At 37.5% G+C, this 21,907-nt stretch overlaps 2 protein-coding genes across 5 annotated transcripts; both read left to right on the top strand.

Moving 5' to 3' along the window:
• The first annotated feature begins 140 nt into the window (after window positions 1–140).
• On the top strand, window positions 141–18,647 carry LOC123518345 (flocculation protein FLO11-like). 4 transcript variants are annotated; one of them, XM_045279113.1, is made up of 11 exons: window positions 141–229; window positions 354–475; window positions 2,053–2,228; window positions 4,952–4,960; window positions 5,227–5,337; window positions 6,524–6,643; window positions 11,669–11,718; window positions 12,103–12,331; window positions 14,613–14,696; window positions 14,817–14,945; window positions 17,512–18,647. In XM_045279113.1, the coding sequence occupies exons 2-11, from the start codon at window positions 378–380 to the stop codon at window positions 18,645–18,647; spliced, it is 2,142 nt and encodes a 713-aa protein (XP_045135048.1). In that variant the 5' UTR covers window positions 141–229; window positions 354–377. The 4 variants fall into 4 exon arrangements, with proteins under 4 accessions (XP_045135048.1, XP_045135046.1, XP_045135047.1 ...); XM_045279111.1 differs by having other exon boundaries at window positions 11,669–12,331; XM_045279112.1 differs by lacking the exon at window positions 4,952–4,960 and having other exon boundaries at window positions 11,669–12,331.
• Window positions 18,623–20,962, top strand: LOC123518347. Its single transcript, XM_045279115.1, has 2 exons — window positions 18,623–18,755; window positions 19,461–20,962. Exons 1-2 carry the CDS (start codon window positions 18,677–18,679, stop codon window positions 20,099–20,101), a joined length of 720 nt encoding a protein of 239 aa, XP_045135050.1. The 5' UTR covers window positions 18,623–18,676; the 3' UTR covers window positions 20,102–20,962.
• The last annotated feature ends 945 nt before the right edge of the window (window positions 20,963–21,907 follow it).

Below are 21,907 nucleotides of genomic sequence, written 5' to 3'. Positions count from 1 at the left end.
ACATGGTACGTTGTATATCACATAACACTATTATGATAGGTAAGAAAATAAAGATGGGAAAATAGCCAAATCTGCCAACTGGTTTGAGAGTTAAAGGGAAATGCAGTTCAAAATCTGCGCCATCTATCGGTGAAATGAAGCACCAGTGCAAAAGAAGCACCAAGCGGAGAAGGAAGACTTGCTTTGTGTTGGTGAATATACTCGCACTTCTGAGGCACAAGTCGAAACTGTGAGTCACAATACCTAGCTGCCACCATGAGCCCATTGGTGTCATTTCATGAATGCCATTGATTTGACAACGTAATAAAATTGATGTCACACGGAAGGTAGAAATAGGTCATGTCTGTCCGCAGGTGAGAAGCAGCAGGAGACTTGAGATGCCTCGGGGTAGCACCTGCAAAGCCAAAGGATGCACCACTAACAAGAACGATAACCCCGAGCTGAGTTTCCACTCCTTCCCGAGAAACAAGGAAAGGTAACACACATTGAGGGGAACACTGCTGGCAGGGAACTGGTTTACTGGAGGGTACCTTTGCTGGCCAACACATGTCCTCTTCTAGGCTGGGACTGTTACTGTTCCTATCCTTGCTTCTGTATTGAAATCAGTATATCCGGGTACTTGTTGGCTCTTAAACTTAAATATGCCCGTGTCTCATTAGTATCAACAGTGATTTTTTTCAATCTAATCTGAGATTAGTGTAGGATAAAATAAGGATTATCTATTAGTTTTGGTGCTCAGTTAGCAAACTAACCTAACCACTTTCACCAGTCTCAGTATGGCTTTTCTTACCCTTCTCATCAGATGCAGCATCTCATTCTGAATCATTTGAGTTCCTTATATAAACACTACAACTTTTTATGACTGATTTTTGTTTTATTTATTTATTTATTCATTTATTTTTTAAGAAAGCAACCTCACTTTCTCCTCTGACAAAGCCTGGCTGTCATATACCCACATGTGTGATGAGCCTTGCCGGTTAGGTTAGCTTTGATTAATGTATGTATAGGTAGTTTGAGGTTGGTTAAGCTGGTTTTGTTAGGTTAGGATTAGATCAGATTTGGTTGGTTAGGTTAGATTCAGCTATTTTCATAAGCTTATGTTATGTGGTGGTGTGTGGTAGCCAGGTGGTAACCACAGACAAGCAGCGACCAGTCCTCACAGGGTAGATTTTGGTCTGTTTAGACTTTAGATTGATGTGCTTTCCTAGTATCAGGTGTGGGGGAGATGAGAAAAAAAAACAATAAAAAGTTATTTGTGGGAAAAGCAACAAGCAGATTAATTGAAAGAAAAGCCCAAAAACTATCAGTAAAAAAAAGTTTCCTCAGGAATATAGAAATTGGTGAAAGATAAAAATTTTGCCATCCTAACTAGATAGTATATAATGATATCCTAACTACCACTTGTCTCTTAGGGTATTTCAAAATTAAACACTTCCTTAATCTGCAGCTCAATGGGACATGAATTGGCAAGACTGGAATTTGCAAAATTAATACTATTGTTACACAAAAGTCAATAACTTGGTGTCAGAAACTTCTGCAGTCTTTTTTTTTTTTTTTCTGATCTATGGCAACTCACCCATAGACTGATTTACAATTTGATTTTTTTTTTTTCCATTATTAATTTGTGCAGCATCAACACACTAATGAAATTATATCTCAGTATAAAGTTCAAAAGCCACAACACAGCTTAGCGATTGAATGTGCTTGCCGGCTGAGAGGGCTTGTGGGGTGTCTGTGTGTCTGTACACTGAAAGACCGCTTGTGAATATTTAGAGATTCAAATGGTGCTCTGAATATTATTATATCTGTACACTTCAAAAAAAATTTTCGTGAACTGATTTGTTCATAAATGGGAACATTTGTGAGCGAAAGTTCTACTTTACTGAAATTAAATACTTCTTACTAGAAAATCATATTTATTAATGTTTATATTTCAACAGAAGGCAAAGACATACACATCTCCTGTATGTTTGTATTAATTCATGTGGAGATTCAAATAATGCTCTAAACATTATTACATCTACATAATCCATTTTGCATTTATCAATCCAGGTTCAAGTTGTGGTGTGAGTTGATTGAACGGCCAGACCTTAACCATGGGGAAGCCATCTCAAACCGTATGTCCATGAGAGTGTGTTCCCTTCACTTTGAGGACCACATGTACATGAGTCCCACCAACAAATCTCGGCTTATTTGGTGTGCTGTTCCCAAACCTGTGGATATAAAAGGTAATATTTGCTAATGTTGATACTAACTAGAGAGAAATGACTGACATTTATCAATAGCAAACTATCTCATAATGGATTTACATATTACAAGCTTTATATATTCATAAGAGAGGTTAAGTTTTCTTTGAGTAAGAAGTGACTACCAGTATATCAAGGAAGTCACTCTGTGCATTGATTGTTCTTGATAAGTTGAGATTACATATTCAATAAACTTAATAAAACATTAATTTATTTCCAACTTATTAAAAGAAAAATACTATTTGCAATGAAAAATCTTAAAAATATAGAAATACATCCATAATCCTATACATTTATTAAATGGAGGCTGTTTTAGAAGATAGAATTCAGCACTAAGAAATGTCATCTCTTATTATAGAAAAGAGAAAGCTTAGGTTGGACTGAACAAGGTTGGAAAAGAGGTGCAACTAGTAAAGTTAAGGAAAGAAAATACTTAGAAGGTACTTTAATGATGAAAAAATAACTTTCTAGTCAGTAAAACATTCCAGTACTCATTGAAGGAAGACCAATTTTTTTGTCAAACATCATACTAACTTTTGACTGGATGTATGTGTAGAGAGAAAAAATACTGTCTATGATAGGACAAAGATTGAAATGTATTGTTTTGAAATGATCTGACATAACAGTAGCTACTATAGATATAGACTTGACAGCCTCTTATAATGGTTTCATGTAAAACTTTGGGGACCATTTTTTATTTATTTTGCCAAGTCTGTTCTTCAACTTGCCAAACACTCCTTCATAAATAGAAAATGTCAAAATCATTCAAACTCCAACTCCTTGAGACTTCTGGCATCTGGCCAAAAACATCTCCAATAATTTTACTTTTTCATCTTTCACTCCTTTATTTCATTCTGATGGCACCACTACCATCTCATTGTCTCTAAAGCTGAACTCTTCTCTCAAACCTTTGCTAACAACTCCACCTTGGATGATTCTGGGCTTGTCCCTTCCACTCCTCCTCCCTCTGACTATTTCATGCCTTCAATCAAAGTTCTTCGTAATGATGTTTTCCATGCCCTCACTGGCCTAAACCCTCAGAAGGCTTATGGACCTGATGGGGTCCCTCCTATTGTTCTCAAAAACTGTGCTTCCATGCTTGCACCTTGCCTGGCCAAACTCTTTCAACTATGTCTATCGACTTCTACCTTTCCTTCTTGCTGGAAGTTTGCCTACATTCAGCCTGTTCCTAAAAAGGGTGACCGTTCTAATCCCTCAAACTACCATCCTATAGCTTTAATCTCTTGCTTGTCTAAAGTTTTTTAATCTATCCTCAATAGGAAGATTCTTAAACATCTGTCACTTCATAATCTTCTATCTGATCGCCAATATGCTTCCGTCAAGGTCGCTCTACTGATGATCTTCTTGCTTCCCTTACTGAGTCTTTGTCATTCTCTTTTAGAGATTTCAGTGAAACTTTTGCTGTTGCATTAGACATATCAAAAGCTTTTGATAGAGTCTGGCAAAAAGCTTTTATTTCAAAACTAACCTCTTACGGTTTTATCCTTCTCTCTACAACTTTTATCTCAAGTTTTCTTTCCGACTATTCTTTTGCACCCATGGTAGTAAGCCACTGTTCTCCTCCTAAATCTATTAACAGTGGTGTTCCTCAGGGTTCTGTCCTGTCACCCACTCTCTTTCTGTTATTCATTAATGATCTTACCAAACTTCTTACCCTACCCACTCCTACGCTGATGATACCACCCTGCATATTTCCACGTCCTTTCAGAGACGACCAACACTTTAGGAAGTCAACAGGTCATGCAGGGACACCACAGAATGCCTGTCTCCTGATCTTTCTAAGATTTCTGATTGGGGCAGAGAAAACTTAGTAGTGTTCAATGCCTCAAAACTTAATTCCTCCATCTATCAACTTGACACAACCTTCCAGACAACTATACCCTCTCAGCTGTCTCCCTCTTGCACACTGAATATCCTTGGTCTGTCCTTTACTCATAATCTTAACTGGAAACTGTTAAGTCTTACTAAAACAGCTTCTATGAAGTTAGGTGTTCTGAGGTGTCTCTGCCAGTTTTTCTCACCCCTCCAACTGCTAACTCTGTACAAGGGCCTTATCTGTCCTTGTATGGAGTACTCTTCGCATGTTTGGGGGTTCCACTCACACAGTTTTATTAGACAGGGTGGAATCTAAAGCTTTTCATCTCATCAACTCCCCTCCTTTGACTGACTGTCTTCAGCCTCTTTCCCACTGACAAAATGTTGCATCTCTTTATTTATGTCACTATTTTCATGCTAACTGCTTTACTGATCTTGCTAACTGCATACCTCCCCTCCTCCTGCACAAGGCTTTCTTAATCCTCTCATCCCTATTCTGTCCAACTCTCTAATACAAGAGTTAACCAGTACTCTCAATCATTCATACCTTTCTCTGGTAAACTCTGGAATTCCCTGCTTGTTTCTGTATTCCTATGTTCTTACGACTTAACTTGTTGTAAGAGGGAGGATTCAAGACATTTGTCCCAGAGTTTTGGCTAATTCTTCAGTAATTTAGCATATTAAGTGGGCCTTTTTTTTTTAGGGGGCTGGTTTCCATCTTGCATAAAAAAAATCAGACCTTCCTCCTCAATTGTTTACAAATTATTTGTGTCTCAATAGTTTGTACTTTTGTTTATTGTATGCCTCTGACATCCTCATAAAATATCCTGCAAACTTGATACTATTTTACTTTTCTAATGTGGACTCAGATCATCCAAGTAAGTGTACCTTTTCTCATTATAACTTTTCTTTGTCTTTGATTAGTTATAAAATACCTTCATATTTGTTAGAAAGGAACTTCATGAATCAAAACTGTATTTCTCTTTTCTTCTTGTAGACTTTACAATAAGAAAGAATAGCCTCAATCACTGCTTGTTTGATAATTAAAAGATTTAGTGAAAGTTAATGAAAGTGAAATTTTTCATTATGAAAATTTGATGTTTTTCTGAGATAAAAATGTCCATATATTATATATTATTCACAGTGTCAGAAAGGGAAGAAAAAACTGCTTTGGTTCCCGTGCTGCCAGAATCTGATGCCAGTGAAAAGAGTTATTTGGATCCGTCTTGTCCTGAAGACATCATAATTAAAGAAGGTAATGTAGAATTTATTTCCTTAAAAGTGTTCTATATTTTTTAAATAGAAGGAAGGTGGAATCTAGAATGAATTGATTAATTTGCCTTAGAGAGATGAAGACTCAGATCATGTTATACTCTGGGTCATAGACAATGTGAGGACATCACCCAGGGGTACCACTGCATTAACTTTCTGTAAGACATGAATTAAAGAGTGAATATTAGTCTGGAAGTGTGAGAAGAGGTGTTGGAAGAGAAACAAGGAAAACTGTGGACCTAAGGTGCAGCACGGCATGATGCTCAAGACTGATATAATTGAAGGTAAAGTTTGGTCTAGAAATGTATGGTTTGCCATAAGAATTTCTGACTGACTTATGTCTGAAGTGTGTCCTTTTGTTTTGCTACGACTAATGGCCTTACCTAGGATAGTTTGTAGAATCTAGGCCCTGTTACTCCCATCCTCTATCTGTATTTCCTTCTTTCTATGACCTGGACCTTCTTTCAAGAGGGAGGTTTCAAGATTGCTCTCTCTCTCTCTCTCTCTCTCTCTCTCTCTCTCTCTCTCTCTCTCTCTCTCTCTCTCTCTCTCTCTCTCTCTCTCTCTCTCTCTCTCTCTCTCTCTCTCTCTCTCTCTCTCTCTCTCTCTCTCTCTCTCTGCACCGGTAGGTCAGTGGTTAGAGCGCTGGCTTCACAAGCCAGAGGACCAGGGTTCGATTCCCTGGCCGGGTGGAGATATTTGGGTGTGTCTCCTTTTACATGTAGCCCCTGTTCACCTAGCAGTGAGTAGGTATGGGATGTAAATCGAGGAGTTGTGACCGTGTTGTCCCGGTGTGTGGTGTGTGCCTGGTCTCAGGCCTATCCGAAGATCGGAAATAATGAGCTCTGAGCTCGTTCCGTAGGGTAACGTCTGGCTGTCTCGTCAGAGACTGCAGCAGATCAAACAGTGAAACACACACACACACACACACACACACACACACACACACACACACACACACACACACACACACACACACACACACACACACACACACACACACAGGTTAGAAGTTAAAACTAAAAATGTAGTGTTACAGAAGGTAAAAGAGAGAAAGTTTCTTTTGCTGAGTATCAAGATACCTTGGTTTCATTAAAGGGCATTCTAACCTTGGGGTGTTTGTCATATGGTTTATGTCATGGATATTATATGTATTGTTGATGTTACAGAGAACCTTATGGATGAAAACTCCTGCAATAATGTCTCTCCACCATCTTACTGTCCAGAAAGCTCTTCTGCACAGTTTTTAGTGGACAGCAAAGTTGGAATTCTTGAACACAGCCAGTCAGGTACCGTACTATATTTATTTGACAAGTTTTGAAGTGTGCCTATATTTCGGAAGTTCGTTGCAGGTTGCAATCGTGCTATTCTAAGTGAAGACTTATTCTTACTGCAGGTAATATATTATACGGTATTGTATTTTCTAATTTTAATTCATCTAAGATTAATTACACCACTTCTCAAAGATTGCTCATAATGTCACACAAATTCAATCAATGCCCTTAAAAATGTTAAGCTCATCTCCGTACATCCTTATCTCCGTAAATCCTTCATCAATGTTAATCACATACAATAAAACCACAAACATTAGGTGCCAATTTCACAGCTGATGCATCTCAATATCAACTCAATGCTTGACTTCTATAAATGCCCATATAATGTATACACCACAATATATCATATGTAATTATCTCCTCAATATGATATATCTTAATGCATCAACTGTGGAATTGCACTACACATACATAAAATCTTAATATAACATCCTAATAAATACACATCCTATATTTGTTTCCTCCTTTCACTTAAATGACATAAACATTGTCTTAGACTGCATTAACAACTATAGAGCTTTACTCACTAATACAAGAAAGAGTCTGTCCATGACTCAAATGTTTCTTCTCCTCCTCTCGGCCACTGCCTTCTGCTTTCTCCTCTCGTTTCTGCCAAGATTCTAGAGATCTTCTTGCTGGTTTCTGCTTATTTTAAATACTCAAGGTTTCGTACCTTTTCTCCACGCCCATTTTACCATCTACCATTCAGAGATCAGACATGTGGAGGTCCACGTGTGACAATGTAAGGACGAGAACACATACGAAGGTAATGTAGAAACAACCTTAAACGTAGTATACACAACATTGCCTTACTGGTGTTTCATAGGCTCAACTTTTCCCTAGTCTCATAGCACGTTCACCATTGGTCTAAACATGAAATACTGCTTGTTCATTGGCCATTTAAAACCACCAATCCTGTTTAACTACACGTGGGGAAACACGTGTTGACTATACTACTCTCCAACATCGTAACCAGAGTATTTTGTTTTGGGTGTTTGTTTGGGTCTGTGTACCATCTGATGCCTGGCTTCCCTCTCTCTTGTTAATGTTTGGCCTCCCACTCTCGTGTTCGCAGCAGGGTCCCTTTTACAATTCTCCCGTAGACGTAATTATTTACATCCTTGTGCCACTGCTGCATCACGCTATGTCCCACCAGGCTGTGGCATGCCAGGTTATGACATATACATCAAAATCTTGATATATCAGGCTAAATGATACCAGTCCGATGAAAGTAAGAGTAATGAGAGCCTATTGAAAACATTTCTTTTGTGTCAGACTTTACCATTAGGCAACACTAGGCAGTTGCCCTGAGTTTTCGGGGGCCCCATGAAACTCATCATACACTTATGGTTAATAAAGGTTTTATTATTTGCACACATTATTTATGTTTTTGATTAAAATTCATTTGCTAAAATGCCATTAGAATGATTATCCTATTAAATGTGTCTCGTGGCCCCCTACGGATATATAAAGAAAATGGGACCCCCTTCAGTCCCCACTGTATTGGATTAGGTGCAGGGGGCACCCCCATGCCTACCTTTGCCTAGGGCCCCCAAATTCCTAAATCAGCCCCTGCTTTTCACCACTTGTGTTTCTATATATATACGTATACAGTAGAGACTAATACTCGAACGTCTAAATATTTGAAGGCAAAAGTTCGATTCAATAAAAAAAAATCTTATAGTCGAACGTCCACACATGTGGTTGTAAACAAAGGCTCCCTCGCTCCCCTGTTTTGCCTCCACCAGTTGTGACTTGTGCTGCTGCGGTCATCAGAATAACATTCTCCTGCATTCTGTCTAGTTTTTCATTTATAAACTTACATTAACACCAAAGGCTTATTAGTGTTGAAAATATCTGGTAATCAAACGGGCCGCACATTTGGTCATATACAAAGCTCTGTCATCTCCCTTCTCGCAGCTGCCACTGTACTGTTCTGATATTGTATTACCAGTAATACCGGTATTACCGGCATTACCATAATACCAGTATACCGATGCCGGTGCACATTCTTAGTTGTGCTGCAGTCTTGAAAAAATAATAATAATTTTGCATTCTGTCAGTAGTTTTTCATTTAGAAACTTAAGATGGCACCAAAGAGTGGTGAAAATAAGGAATCTGGTGAGAGTGCAAGTGTTAGTGAGCCACAGCCCTCCATTAGTGGATTCCAGGAATCACACTAGGAGAAACTTTACAAAAATGTTTTCATGGATGGTGACTCATCCTCCAGCAACCTCCCACCTCCTCCCCACCCTTCTCCCTTCCTCTTCTAAATTATCCATTGCCAGCCTTCACTTACAGTATGTACAAATCAATATTGTAAAAAAAATATATCGATATTTTTATAAACTTGAGGTTTTGCTACAATTAGAACGAATTACTTGATTTATAGGTATCAATAGTCGAACTTTTAAATTCTCGAACAGCCATTTGAAGCTAATTAAGTTCAAGTATTGAGTCTCCACTGTATATATATATATATATATATATATATATATATATATATATATATATATATATATATATATATATATATATATATATATATATATATATATATATATATATATATATATATATATATATATATATATATATATATATATATATATATATATATATATATATATATATATATATATATATATATATATATATATATATATATATATATATATATATATATATATATATATATATATATATATATATATATATATATATATATATATATATATATATATATATATATATATATATATCCCCTGAGACCTAATCCTCAGGATAACTTACTCAGAATCACTCTCTTCATCTGAAGTATCTTCTCTGTTGATTACAAGCGAGTTCATAACATGATCAAGTTTTGCATCATTTTCTTTCAATTTATCTGTGTGTCACTGCAGTTATCCAGGATGCTGGTGTAACTTGCTCCAAGGACTGTTTGACAAGGTCTTTAGATCTGCTAACTTGTAGTTATTTTTATCAGCAATGTTCTTGACTTGGGCCCAAATGAGTTCAGTGGGGTTGTACTGGCAGTGGTAAGGTGGTAACTGCACAACCCTATGTCCAGCATTCTTGGTGATGGTGTCAATCAAATATTTCTTGCCAGTGTTGTACTTTGTGAGAAGTAAAAGTTCTCTTTTTGATGAGCTGCTCTTTGATTTCCATTTTCTTCCAAACTTGAGTTGGCATTGTTTTTTCAAGTTGCACTAAGTGGTAGGCAGCATTGTCCATCACAATGAAAGAGTAAGGAGTAATTTTAGGCAGCAACTGTATCCTAAAGCATTCCTCGAATCTTAATGATTTCATTTGATTATGGTAATCACCATTGTTTTTTTACTTGGAATACATGGTCAGCATTTTCAACAAATCTATGTTTAGTTACTGCACGGAGGATGATGAAGCAGCTCCCTTTCCCTGTAGGAACTTTTACTCCTGTGGCTTTACTGGCTGTGGTATCAACACTTTGGTATGGTATTGTTCTGGTTGACCCAAGTCTCATTAAAGTAAACAAAGCTCTCATAGGATTTCTTGAGTTGCTTTTACAACTTGCACATCACTTCTCTCCATCAGAAATTTTTGACCATCAATTCTTGTATCGGAAACCAATTCTCGGATGATTGTATGTAAGGATTCTAGGCATCCTATGAAATCACCTTTTTCTTGTAATTCTCTCTTTATCTTCTGCAGCATAGGTGCTTCTCTTCATGTGTAGAATTCTAAAATTGTTCTTCTTAGAACACACTTGTCAAAGTCATTGAAGTTCGTTATTGTTGCAGAGTGGTTCTTTTTCGGAAAGGTAAACACAGGTTAATAGGGTTGTGGTGCTGTGTTCCATATCTTGTTTGCACTGGAACAAATTCTCTTCACCATGGCTTCAGACATACCAGCTGCATCTGCTGTCCTCTTCCTTGGTTGATTTGTGGGTAAAAGTGGTCCTAGATTTGCTTTTTTTCTTTTAAGAAGTATATATCTTCTAATTCTGTAGACGAATTCCTTGGTCTGGCTGTGCAACACACAGTAAGATGGGGAAGTGTCTGTGTATCCTTCCATTGTGGCGACCAGATGAGAAGTGAGTCCATTTGCACCTGCATGGTGACCTGACTCACCTTGGACTTCCCTCATGGAAAATCCCTCCGTGGGTCAAGTGACAGTGTCGTCTGACCTGATACACACATCGTCATATATGTATATGAAGTACCTTCATTTGATTTCATATAAAATACTTATTTGCATCACGTGGTATTTAATGAAATAGTCAGAATATTCTTAGAATGTTGTTTGTTGATAACTATCTCTATACTCCAGGCGCTTTAATGCTGGTATCATCCTAGTTGCTCTTCTCTGAACTGCTTCTAACATGTTGATATCCTGCCTATAGTGGGGTGACCAGGCCTGTATGCAATACTCTAAATGGGGCCTAACATAGGAATTATATAAGCTACGCACCACTTCCTTACTTTTATAACTAACATTTCTATTTATAAAACCCAGGATCCTATTTGCCCTATTTCTTGCTTCTAAACATTGCTTTGAAAATTTCATAGTCCTGTCTATCACTACTCCTAAATCCTTTCCTTCCTCTACTGCCTCTAGCCAACATCCCTCCATCTCATAGTTAAAGTTTGTGTTGTCTTTACCTAAATGCATAACCTGACACTTTTAGAATTAAACTCCATCTGCCACCTGTCTGCCCATGCTATCAGCCTGTCCAGGTCTCGTTGTATTCTGTAATTGTCCTTTTCACCCTGTACTGCACATGCTATCTTAGTATCATCTGCAAACTTTGATAACTATGATTAAAAAACATGAGTAGTATAGAGTGAATGTTTTGTTTGGAAATCTGGCAGGATGGTAAACAACACCCTATAGGTCAGTGTAGTTTAATTTTACTATAGTTTGTTATCAATAAGACATGAAATGAAAACTCCATCAATTCATTTATATTATGTTTTCTTTTTTTCTTTTTTTTTTTTTCAGGACAGTCTGTCAGAGAAAGAGTAGAATCAAAATCACATCTAGATAATCCAGTAAGTGGTCAAGCATTATGTTCTGCAAAGGCTGAATTTTTGGGACCTGTAACAGATGCCTCAGTGTCTTTTGACAGTTCAGTCCTACCATCAGATGGCACTTCTGAGATCACATCAATTCAAGAAAAGAATGTTTGTTCTATAAAAGAGAATGTTATAAATGAACCAAGACAATCTGTCAAAGAGATGGACAGTAATCAAGATAGCATTGTGTGCATACCCAGTGAACCACTGAATTCTGGAAGTCAATTGAACAAACACAATATCCCTCCGTCAAGAATATCACTGCCTATGGATAGTAGTGCCACTTCTGAAACAAAAATTACAATCTCTAATGTAAAAAATGTTTCTCTGTCTCACAATTCTGCAAATGCATCTTTACAGTCTCAGGCAAAGAGTACAAGTTCTCAGTCATCAATCTCTTCATCAAACTCATTCTCTGCTCCACAACTGGATGCTGCAAGCAACTGTAGTATAGTGTTGCAAAAGTTTCCTTCAAGGCATCAGTCCAAGCTCTTGAATTCGGATTCCATTGAACCCTTTGCCGACACAATCAGTATGAAAGAAAACTTTTGTGAGAAGCTTGAAGTTAATGAAGAAACCATAAATGAAAGTAAGTGAATTTTATTACTTTACTTATATATATATATATATATATATATATATATATATATATATATATATATATATATATATATATATATATATATATATATATATATATATGAGAATGAAAAAAGACATATCTTATGTTTGAATCATAAATATGGCAAGCTTGTATTTACAAATATTTCTGAGCAAATATCCATTGTGGCCAGACACTGAATTTAGAAGAAGGAAAATAGGTAGGCATGGGACAAGTAAGGGATATTTGGTCTCTCAGGTTCCCACAAGTGTCTGCACATCTGAATCATTGTACAGTGGCTGCAAATGAAGTGACAACACTAGGGATTTTTGGATCATAAAACTCAAAAGTGCATCTTAAATTTGTTATATTAGTACCTTAGGCTTACCTTTAGTACTTTGTTATATTTCTCTTTGATTAAGGATCTGCTAGATCCTTCTTGACATGGAAGTGGCGAGATTCTTGAAGTATGAGACGTCCATTGATGCCCACATCTTCTTCAAGGTCTCCTTCAGGTCGGTGATGTTGGTGGGACGTGACTTTTGTAGCTCGTTCTTCATTATGTTCCAGGCTTTTTCTATTGGATTTAGTTCATGAGAATTGCCTGGCCAGTCCAACACTTCAATATCATAGTCTGTGAGGAACATTTTCACACCCTTGGACCTATGGGCAGGGGCTCCATTCTGCATAAAAGTTGCTCTCATGAATGTCATAAAACGCCAACATATGTTCCTTTATTACCTCAATGTAATTATCATCATTCAGTGTGATGTTTTTAGGAAGGAAATATAGTCCACCCCTGCCCTTTGAACATGTCACTGGCCCTTCTCACCATCTTGGAGTCTCCCCTGACAAGTCAGGTGCTTTCATTACTGAACACCACATTTTTCCATTGATCTGGTGTCCAGTCCTTGTATTCCTTGCAAAAGTTGACTCTTTCTTTCTTATGGCCTCTGTGAGCAGCAGCTTCTTGGTGGTGCTTTGGCATGGCAGATCAAGATCTTTTTGGAGGCAATGCTGTATCATGTGGACAACAACATTCTGCAATAGCTCTGGATGTTTCTTCTTCACTTCCACTGCAGTTATTGAAGGCTGCTTGCTCACCTCTCTCTTTAGAACCTTGTCTGTTCTATGGGAGATTTTCTTTCTACCCCAGAGTACGATTTTCTTTGTGGAACTGTACTGTCAGGGAGCGCTGCATCAGCTTTCTTGAGTCTGTAGACAGTAACTATATTCACGTTCAAATCATCAGCTATGTGTATTACAGACACTCCCTGTTCAAGTAGGGTGAGAGCACAGGTCTTTTCTTCCATTGTGATGATCAGGAACTGCATATTAGGGAGTCAAAGTTGGTTGAAAAGTGTAAAAATGGGGGCATTGAGAAGCAGCAAAAATGCAGCTTCCTCACATCAAGTTCTGGGACAGCTCTGAGGTGTATGATGCCTGGTAAACAATGAAGGGAAGAACGCAGAAGCCGCCACATCATCCCAAGCTGTTCCCATCATTCGCATGGCGGAAAAATGAGTAAAGTTGTAGCAACGAATCTCGTGTTGCACGATCACTTGCATTGCAAATGTTGCCATTTCATTTGCAGCCACTGTATACTGTTGACCCTCACTAACTCAGACTAACAGGGGGAAAAGTTGGTCTGACAAATGCGAATGTCTGACTTATATGAATTGTGATTGACAGTCTTTTTTTTTTTTTTTTTTTTTTTTTATGTAAGAGGGGAAAGTTGACCAAAGGCAACATATTATGAGAAAAAAAGGCCTGCTAAGTTTGCCAATCTTCATGCAGGTCCAAGAGAGTTAGCCAAAAAGGGATAAAGGTCTTGAAACTTCCCTCTTAAATTAAGTCAAGTCATAGGAAGTTAGAAATACAGAAGCAGGTAGGGCATTCTGGTCTGCCATGATAGATCTGGAGATGTAAGTAGGAAAGGAATAAAGAAGTTTTAAGTAGTAATACCCTAAATAAGTGACACCAGCTCACTAACAGAAGTGGAGAGGTTCATGGACAGTAAGGAAAAGGGATAGGGGAATTTGAAGTTAGTTTTATTACTATGTACCTCAAAAGACCTCGCCACTACAGTGTAGGTTCATTGGATAGTGCAGGCAAGGTGTATTGATGATAAAGCATTAATTTGGAGAAAGTACTGAAGGCTGAGTGATTTCTGATGAGAATTTGAGTTTTAGAAGAGGGAGGAGATGCATGGACCAAGTGTTTACTATGAAATCATTTTTAAATGTAAAGGAGAATATCATATTTTCAGGAAAGAGTGGATGCGGGGAGAACTGTGGCTGTAACAAGTGCTTTGCAGCAGCTGAAGTCATGAAGGCAACCTCACGACGCACATGTTGGTTTCTCTGTATTTTACCAGTTTTCATTGAGCCTTTTTGTGTAAGATGAATTTATGATGCCATTTTTGTTTTTTAGAATTTTATGAATCTTAGCTTACTTGATATTTCATCTACAGATTCTGGTCCCATCCGACGTCAAATAGTGAAGACTAAAAGTGGTGCCAAAAGAACAATTATGATTGTGAAGAAAGCATCTTTAAAGAATTTACGAGCCAAAGGCCTTATTCAACCCATAGGAACAAAATGTAAGTATTCACTTTTAACCTAAACTGTGCAAAGTGGTCATACTCATGGTGTGCAATTATCTGCCTAAAAAGTTCTGAAAAATAATTTTTACTGTTACAAAGTGAAACATTGTATGGAAAGGTATAGGAAAAGCAAATATTGTTCATTATATACATAATTTGAGGCATGGTGGTGTAGTGACGTTGGGTAAGTTGTCACTTAAAGATGGTGGGCATTGAGTGATGAGTGAGTGTTTCAGTGAGCTGGCTAATAAATTTTGTGGTGGTGAGTGAGCTGATGGATGAATAAACATTATGGTGGGGAGGAGGATGTCCAGATGAAGCATTAACACAGTACGATAATAAACAGTAGAAAATTTACTTATAATTTATGATGATCCATTTTTATTTATTGTGTAGCCTTTAGTATAGTAGGCTACATAATTCATACATAGCTTAACATAAAGTAAAAGTTTCTTCTATTGTAACATCAAGACAAGCACTGAGTTGTCAAATATCATTTCAAGACAGGAATGAAATATCAGCTGTCAAGTTTAAAAATAGCTATTACATCATATGATATAAGTCACAGTTACGTTCTGTTCATCATATGATGTATGTCGCAGTTTATAGGTTAAGTTTTGATGGGGTTGGGTTTGTGTCAGTCTGTCTACATACTATTAAGAGGTTTGCCATGACAGATAGACTCTACATTTTCCTATTCTGGTATTATCTCATTGAATAATCAAAACCTATGTCATCTCTCTCTCTCTATTGCCAATACTCAACTGCATTATTGATCTATTTTATGGCTGGTGTTCCTGTTCCATTCTACTCTCTGTATAATTTTGGATACTCTTCATAGATTGATTCTCAGTCATTTCTTATTGTGTGCCGTTCCTAAGACTACAGCCACACAAGAGAGAGAGAGAGAGAGAGAGAGAGAATGAGAAACTTTATACAGTGGTACCTTGAGTTACGACTTTAATTCGTTCCATGACGGAGCTCATATCTCAAAAAGCTCTTATATCAAAACAGTTTTTCCCTTTGAAATGCATTGCAATGCCATTAATCCATTCCAGCCTTACCCAAAAGAGCACCCCTATTTTTTTACTTGTTTTCAGGTAAGAAAAAAGGTATTTAATAATAATAATTATTGAACAGAAACATGATAAAACATAATAAAAGATAATATGAATAGATAAACTACTCTTATAAAGTATATATATCTCGGAGGATGCATTACACGGGATGTTACTCTACCGCATTCCCAACCCTCTCTTAGGAATGTTAATCAGCTGGTGTGTATAAATATAGCCACTCACAGAAGACTGGCTGCTCTGATAATCACAGAAGAGCTCATTGACGATCCTGTAAACATTATTCATTGAATAAATGAAGTTTTAAGTAGGGGAGAGAGAGAGAGAGAGAGAGGGGGGGGGGCGCCTGCACCGCTGCAGCCATAGAGGGTTGTTTACATTCTTTCCCCCCTTCTTGATAAGCATCAGTGGAGGAGGTAGGTGGAGATAGGAAAAATTTGTTTTGCCTTTTCAGTTATGTACACATGCATATTTTATCAATGCATAAACATATATAAAATAACAGCAAAAATTTATTTAGTGTTCTTATCTTGGAGACATGTTTTTGGCTAATGGTGGTAATTGGTAGGGGAGGAGGAGGGAGGGAAAAAAGGATGCAGGCACCATTCACACGTAAATATTAAACATAAATTAAAACTGCTCTTTCTTTAGAAAAAAGTCAGTAAATAGTGTGAAAATGATGAAAGAACAATCACAGTGCATGAGATCCATGGTAAACACGTAGATTGAAGCTCAGCTGAGGCAGGACTGATGTGCTGAGCTGTCGACTATAGCAGCAACATCCCCAAGCGGGATTTGTATCTCAAAATTTTGCTCCTATCTCAAAATAAAAGAAAATTACCAAATAGTAGCTCGTATCTCAGGCAACTCATATCTCAAGGTACCATTCTATATTACAACTAGCATAAGTGGCCATACTGGCAGCTTCTTTATTTATACATACTTATGACTTGAACTCATCCCATTCTTTTTGTTAACTCTTTTGACACTGTTTGGGGACTGACAGAAACCTTATAGTTATTCTAATCACTATTGTAGATATGTTCAATAACAATAATAGAAGATGCATGTAACAGCAATAAAGAATAATAATGATAATTGACAACAAAATTATGAATTTAAAATTTTTCAAACTCTAAATTGAAATTTCTTCACTCGTTAGTAACCATTTTGACCTTTTCTTTGAGAGGCTTCTTACATAATGAAGATGTGCATATTGAGTAGAGAATTAGGATCTAAATAAAAATAATTATATTGACAGATTTTGTAAGAATAAGATGCATAGAGGTAAAATTTCTTAATGGTTTTGACAGAATTTCAGTGAATGGTTCTAAGGAATGTTAGTTAGATGAATAGTCATCCTTGAAGTTAGAATTGATGTGATAAAAAACAAAATAGACTAAGAAACAATTTGAATGATGGAAGGTGCTGTTTGACTGACATTATTATTATTATCATTATTATTATTGTTATTATTTTTCTTCCAGATACAGCAAATCAAGCACATTCTCTGCAATCTTCAAACAAGAATATCATCCAGTATGTTTCAGTTAGCACCAATGATCCTTCTAATAATTCCTCAAAGGGTTCTCAGTTGGAAGATTCATTTCCTTTAAAAGAAGCAGACTCATGCAGGAAGATTTCTTCTATCCAAACACTTGCTGATGATAACTGTGATGGATATTCTTCAAGTACAGACTCAGTGGATGAACCTGAGGTTTCTAGTCATGCAACTCAAACCCCCAATCCTCAGGCTGTAAATCAAGATCCACAAATTCCTGTTAAAGTGTCATTGGTACAAACAGCTATTTCTGATGCTGTAAATCAACACACACAAGCTCCGGTCACAATGCCATTAGCACAAACTCCTATTACCAAGTCAGTATATCAACACACACAAGCTCCTGTCACAGTGCCATTAGCACAAACTCCTATTGCCGAGTCTGTAAATCAAGACACACAAGCTCCTGTTACAGTGTCATGGGCACCTGTGAATGGGTCAGATTCTCTATCTTTCACATTCACTGTTAAACTTCCTCCAGGGTTCAGCACTCCTTCTGGCATTAGTCATGAATCTCTACAAAAAGCAACATCATTGTTAAATAATACTGCTCAGTGTACAGTTAGTCAACCTAATTTACAAACTAGAGAAGACCTTAATAAGAAGTCAAGCAGCCATTCATTGAGCAACTCAGGCATAGCTCCAGATCAGAGAATAAAAGAAAGTAAAGAATTAGCATCATCGCATTCCATTACAACTGTAGATTCTTGGCAAATTGACACGCCAGCTGCACCATCAAAACATTTACTCCCACCTCCTGTAATGAGCACTTATAATCGAAGCAGTGATAGTCATTCATCTGAAAGTACAAGCCCAACAATACACACATCCTCTGCATCCCATCTTGTCCATCGCCCCATTCATGTCACCATTCCTGATTTAGCTTGTGAGACAAGCAGTGAAGAGAAGAAAATCAACAGCAGCAGAAGTCTTGGGGAAAGGAGAGGTAATCAGCCAAGTAAAATAAGACCCAGGAATAGAGAAAGTATACAGTGGATTGCTGTGCCTTCTGGATCTATTCATCAGACCTCCCTTCATCTTCTGGAGCTCTTGAACCAATAGATGAATCAGATTTAACCAGTAACCGTCAAATGTCCAACACAGCTCCTCATTCTTCAAAACAGTCTAGTGCACCTGGAGTCAATTCCATTTCATCACTAAATCAGAGAGGTAAGTTATTCAAAATTAACTTCATTGTGTATCACCAGCATGATGCAATATATAGAATGTAGTTTTGGTCTGGTCTACTTTAACTTTTCATCTCTCTTTGAATCTGAATTATTAGCTTATCAATTTATGTGAATATTTGTAACAAAGCACAATAAGGATGTCACTAAATCTCAATAATCCATTGGGCCTTGCTTTCAAAAAAGATGAATTATTGGATATCTTAATATCTTGAAATATGATCTTTAGCTCATATATTGCATATAATTTGTAGTCTGAATACCTCTCTAGTGATTATTTACAAAATATTATGATGGTCATCAACAGTCTATATGAGTTTTTCTTGTCTTAGATTGAGCAGATGTTAAGATATGAGGAAATTTGTGAGTGTCATTGATAGTGTGAGGTTTGTAAAGGTGATGTCAGCACTCTGCTTGAAAGAATGCGTGTAATCAGTGATTGCACACATTCTCTTGACCACTCTTGATTCACTGTCACTGTCTACATCACAAGTGGTGTGAAAGTGAAAGTTGTGGGCCTTGTCTTGGCTGTCCTATTTGGGGAAGACAGCCTTGGTATATATTGTTGATTAGAATTTTGTTTTAACTTGATAACCAACTGTAGTCTCAACATTTTATCTTCTTTATTTTTATGACATCTTATCAGGTGTTGTGATCTTATGGTTGAATTATTTTTCTTTCTCAACAGTTCCAAGGATGCATTGTCCAACCCTCTACAGAGGAGCTAACAAAGAGCTCAAACGTAAATATACTTATCTCTTGAATAAACATAGACAAAGGTATTATGCTTTACTGAAAAAGTACAAAATCCTTGAAGAAAAATACACTCCACTTAAAGATGTCGGAACACCTGAGCAAATAATAAGAGATTCCCGTAAGTTTCTATCAGAAGAACATCTACTTTTTCTTGAGAGCCAAATGTTTTTAAGGAACCGACCTGGAACAGGTAACAGGTTTTCAAGAAAGTTTATGAACCTCATGGTTAAATATTATAAGCGGAGTGGAGCTGGTTATAGATACTTGAGGACAATATTTACTATCCCATCAATGAAGACCGTCCAGAAATATGTTGCCAAGTCAATTGATTCTTGGAATGAAGATGCGCTTGCAGGCTCGAGGGAGGACTGTGAAGCAAGCTGTGATGAAGTTTATTCTTCAGATAAGAAAAAAACTGAAAATATTTGTCAAGACTCGGGTTCAAATGAAGCTCCTTCAAAAGCAAGTGAATCAGCTCAAAATGTGGAATATGAAGATAATTCTGCAAATCATCATGATTCAGATGAATCTACCCTTGAAGAAATGGAAGTAGAAGGTGAATCTAAGAGTTGATTTACTGTCATGATGAACAGGCATCATGGAGCCATAATCTCATGAAGGATGCAGTCAGTGAGTGAAGAGTGACAAATCATTTATTGCATTATGCCATAACTATATTTGTAATGTATTGTAATGGGACACCTTGAGTCAGTGAAGATGAAATGAAAGTGGTCAAGGCCTGCTTTGCTGAACATAAATGTTTTCTGATTTTGCATGTTTACTTAGATACTTATGCATCTGCTCAATGTTTACAGCCAAAGCAAGCAGGATATGATGTATTCAGTATGTTTATTTCTTGTTCTTGGTTAATGTTGATCTTTTACAGATATAAAAAAGGAAATTCTTATTTTTTTCATGAAATGAAAAAATGTCAGGTGTGTTCTTTAATTGTCTGACAAGAGTTTCTCAACCTGGGGTTTAGTAACCCCCAGGGCTTCACAAGATTTCCAGGGGTACTTAGATGGCTGATCTAATCATTTCCTTTGCAATACCATTGCTTATTGAGTTAGTTACAGTCACTAAATGAACATTGTTTGATGTCATATTACAGGGGGTTTCAGGTAGATGGTCTTATAACTCGGGGAGTTCTTAACCAGAAGAGAAGGTTGAGAACCCCTGTCTTAGAGAAATAAAGGAAGAGTAATTGATTAAAGTTAACCCAATGTACAAATTGGGTAGGATAAGGAAAACAACGAGTTAAGCCAGGAAAATTTTTGTTCATCTGGGCAGGTCTAAATCCCTGAAGTGGCTCATTTTTTTGATAATAAGAGTTGATAATTTACACACACACACACACACACACACACACACACACACACACACACACACACACACACACACACACACACACACACACACACACACACACACGGCCCGGTAGCTCAGTGGTTAGGCGCTGGCTTCACAAGCCAGAGGACGGGTTTGATTCCCGGCCGGGTGGAGATATTTGGGTGTGTTCTCCTTTCACGTGTAGCCCCTGTTCACCTAGCAGTGAGTAGGTACGGGATGTAAATCGAGGAGTTGTGACCTTGTTGTCCCGGTGTGTGGTGTGTGCCTGGTCTCAGGCCTATCCGAAGATCGGAAATAATGAGCTCTGAGCTCGTTCCGTAGGGTAACGTCTGGCTGTCTTGTCAGAGACTGCAGCAGATCAAACAGTGAATTACACACACACACACACACACACACACACACACACACACACACACACACACACACACACACACACACACACACACATACGGCCTGGTAGCTCAGTGGTTAGAGCGCTGGCTTCACAAGCCAGAGGATCGGGGTTCGATTCCCCGGCCGGGTGGAGATATTTGGGTGTGTCTCCTTTCACGTGTAGCCCCTGTTCACCTAGCAGTGAGTAGGTACGGGATGTAAATCGAGGAGTTGTGACCTTGTTGTCCCGGTGTGTGGTGTGTGCCTGGTCTCAGGCCTATCCGAAGATCGGAAATAATGAGCTCTGAGCTCGTTCCGTAGGGTAACGTCTGGCTGTCTCGTCAGAGACTGCAGCAGATCAAACAGTGAATTACACACACACACCTCTCTCTCTCCAAAAATACAAATGATTTCAATTGACAGTGGAGTTGGAACATTCTTGGAGTATCCCTGGTGATATCAAAAGCCTTACAGTGCAGATATAAGTAATTTATCTCTACCACAAGTGTTTTTATATATACAAAAGGTGTAGGCAGTATAGATCAGCTAGAGGTTATTTTTGTACAACAGTTGTGACTTGCAACAGTTTTGTTGATTTATTATTTTTACTATGAAGTGATATGTGTTAGTTCGTAATGAGTGAAGAGAAAAAAAATT

Source organism: Portunus trituberculatus, chromosome 43 (assembly GCF_017591435.1).
Source record: "Portunus trituberculatus isolate SZX2019 chromosome 43, ASM1759143v1, whole genome shotgun sequence".
Classification (NCBI taxonomy): Eukaryota; Metazoa; Arthropoda; class Malacostraca; order Decapoda; family Portunidae; genus Portunus; species Portunus trituberculatus.
The sequence above is the reverse complement of the archived record's forward strand: the minus strand, read 5'-3'. Positions and strand labels throughout refer to the sequence as shown.

Excerpts from the sequence above, each read along its gene's own strand:
- LOC123518345 (XM_045279111.1), top strand. The coding sequence starts at position 378 with ATGCCTCGGGGTAGCACCTGCAAAGCCAAAGGATGCACCACTAACAAG. Across the intron at positions 6,644-11,668 it reads TCTTGAACACAGCCAGTCAG|GACAGTCTGTCAGAGAAAGA; the intron begins GTACCGTACTAT and ends TTTTTTTTTCAG. Across the intron at positions 14,697-14,816 it reads GGCAACCTCACGACGCACAT|ATTCTGGTCCCATCCGACGT; the intron begins GTTGGTTTCTCT and ends TTTCATCTACAG.
- LOC123518347 (XM_045279115.1), top strand. The coding sequence starts at position 18,677 with ATGTCCAACACAGCTCCTCATTCTTCAAAACAGTCTAGTGCACCTGGA. Across the intron at positions 18,756-19,460 it reads TTCATCACTAAATCAGAGAG|TTCCAAGGATGCATTGTCCA; the intron begins GTAAGTTATTCA and ends CTTTCTCAACAG.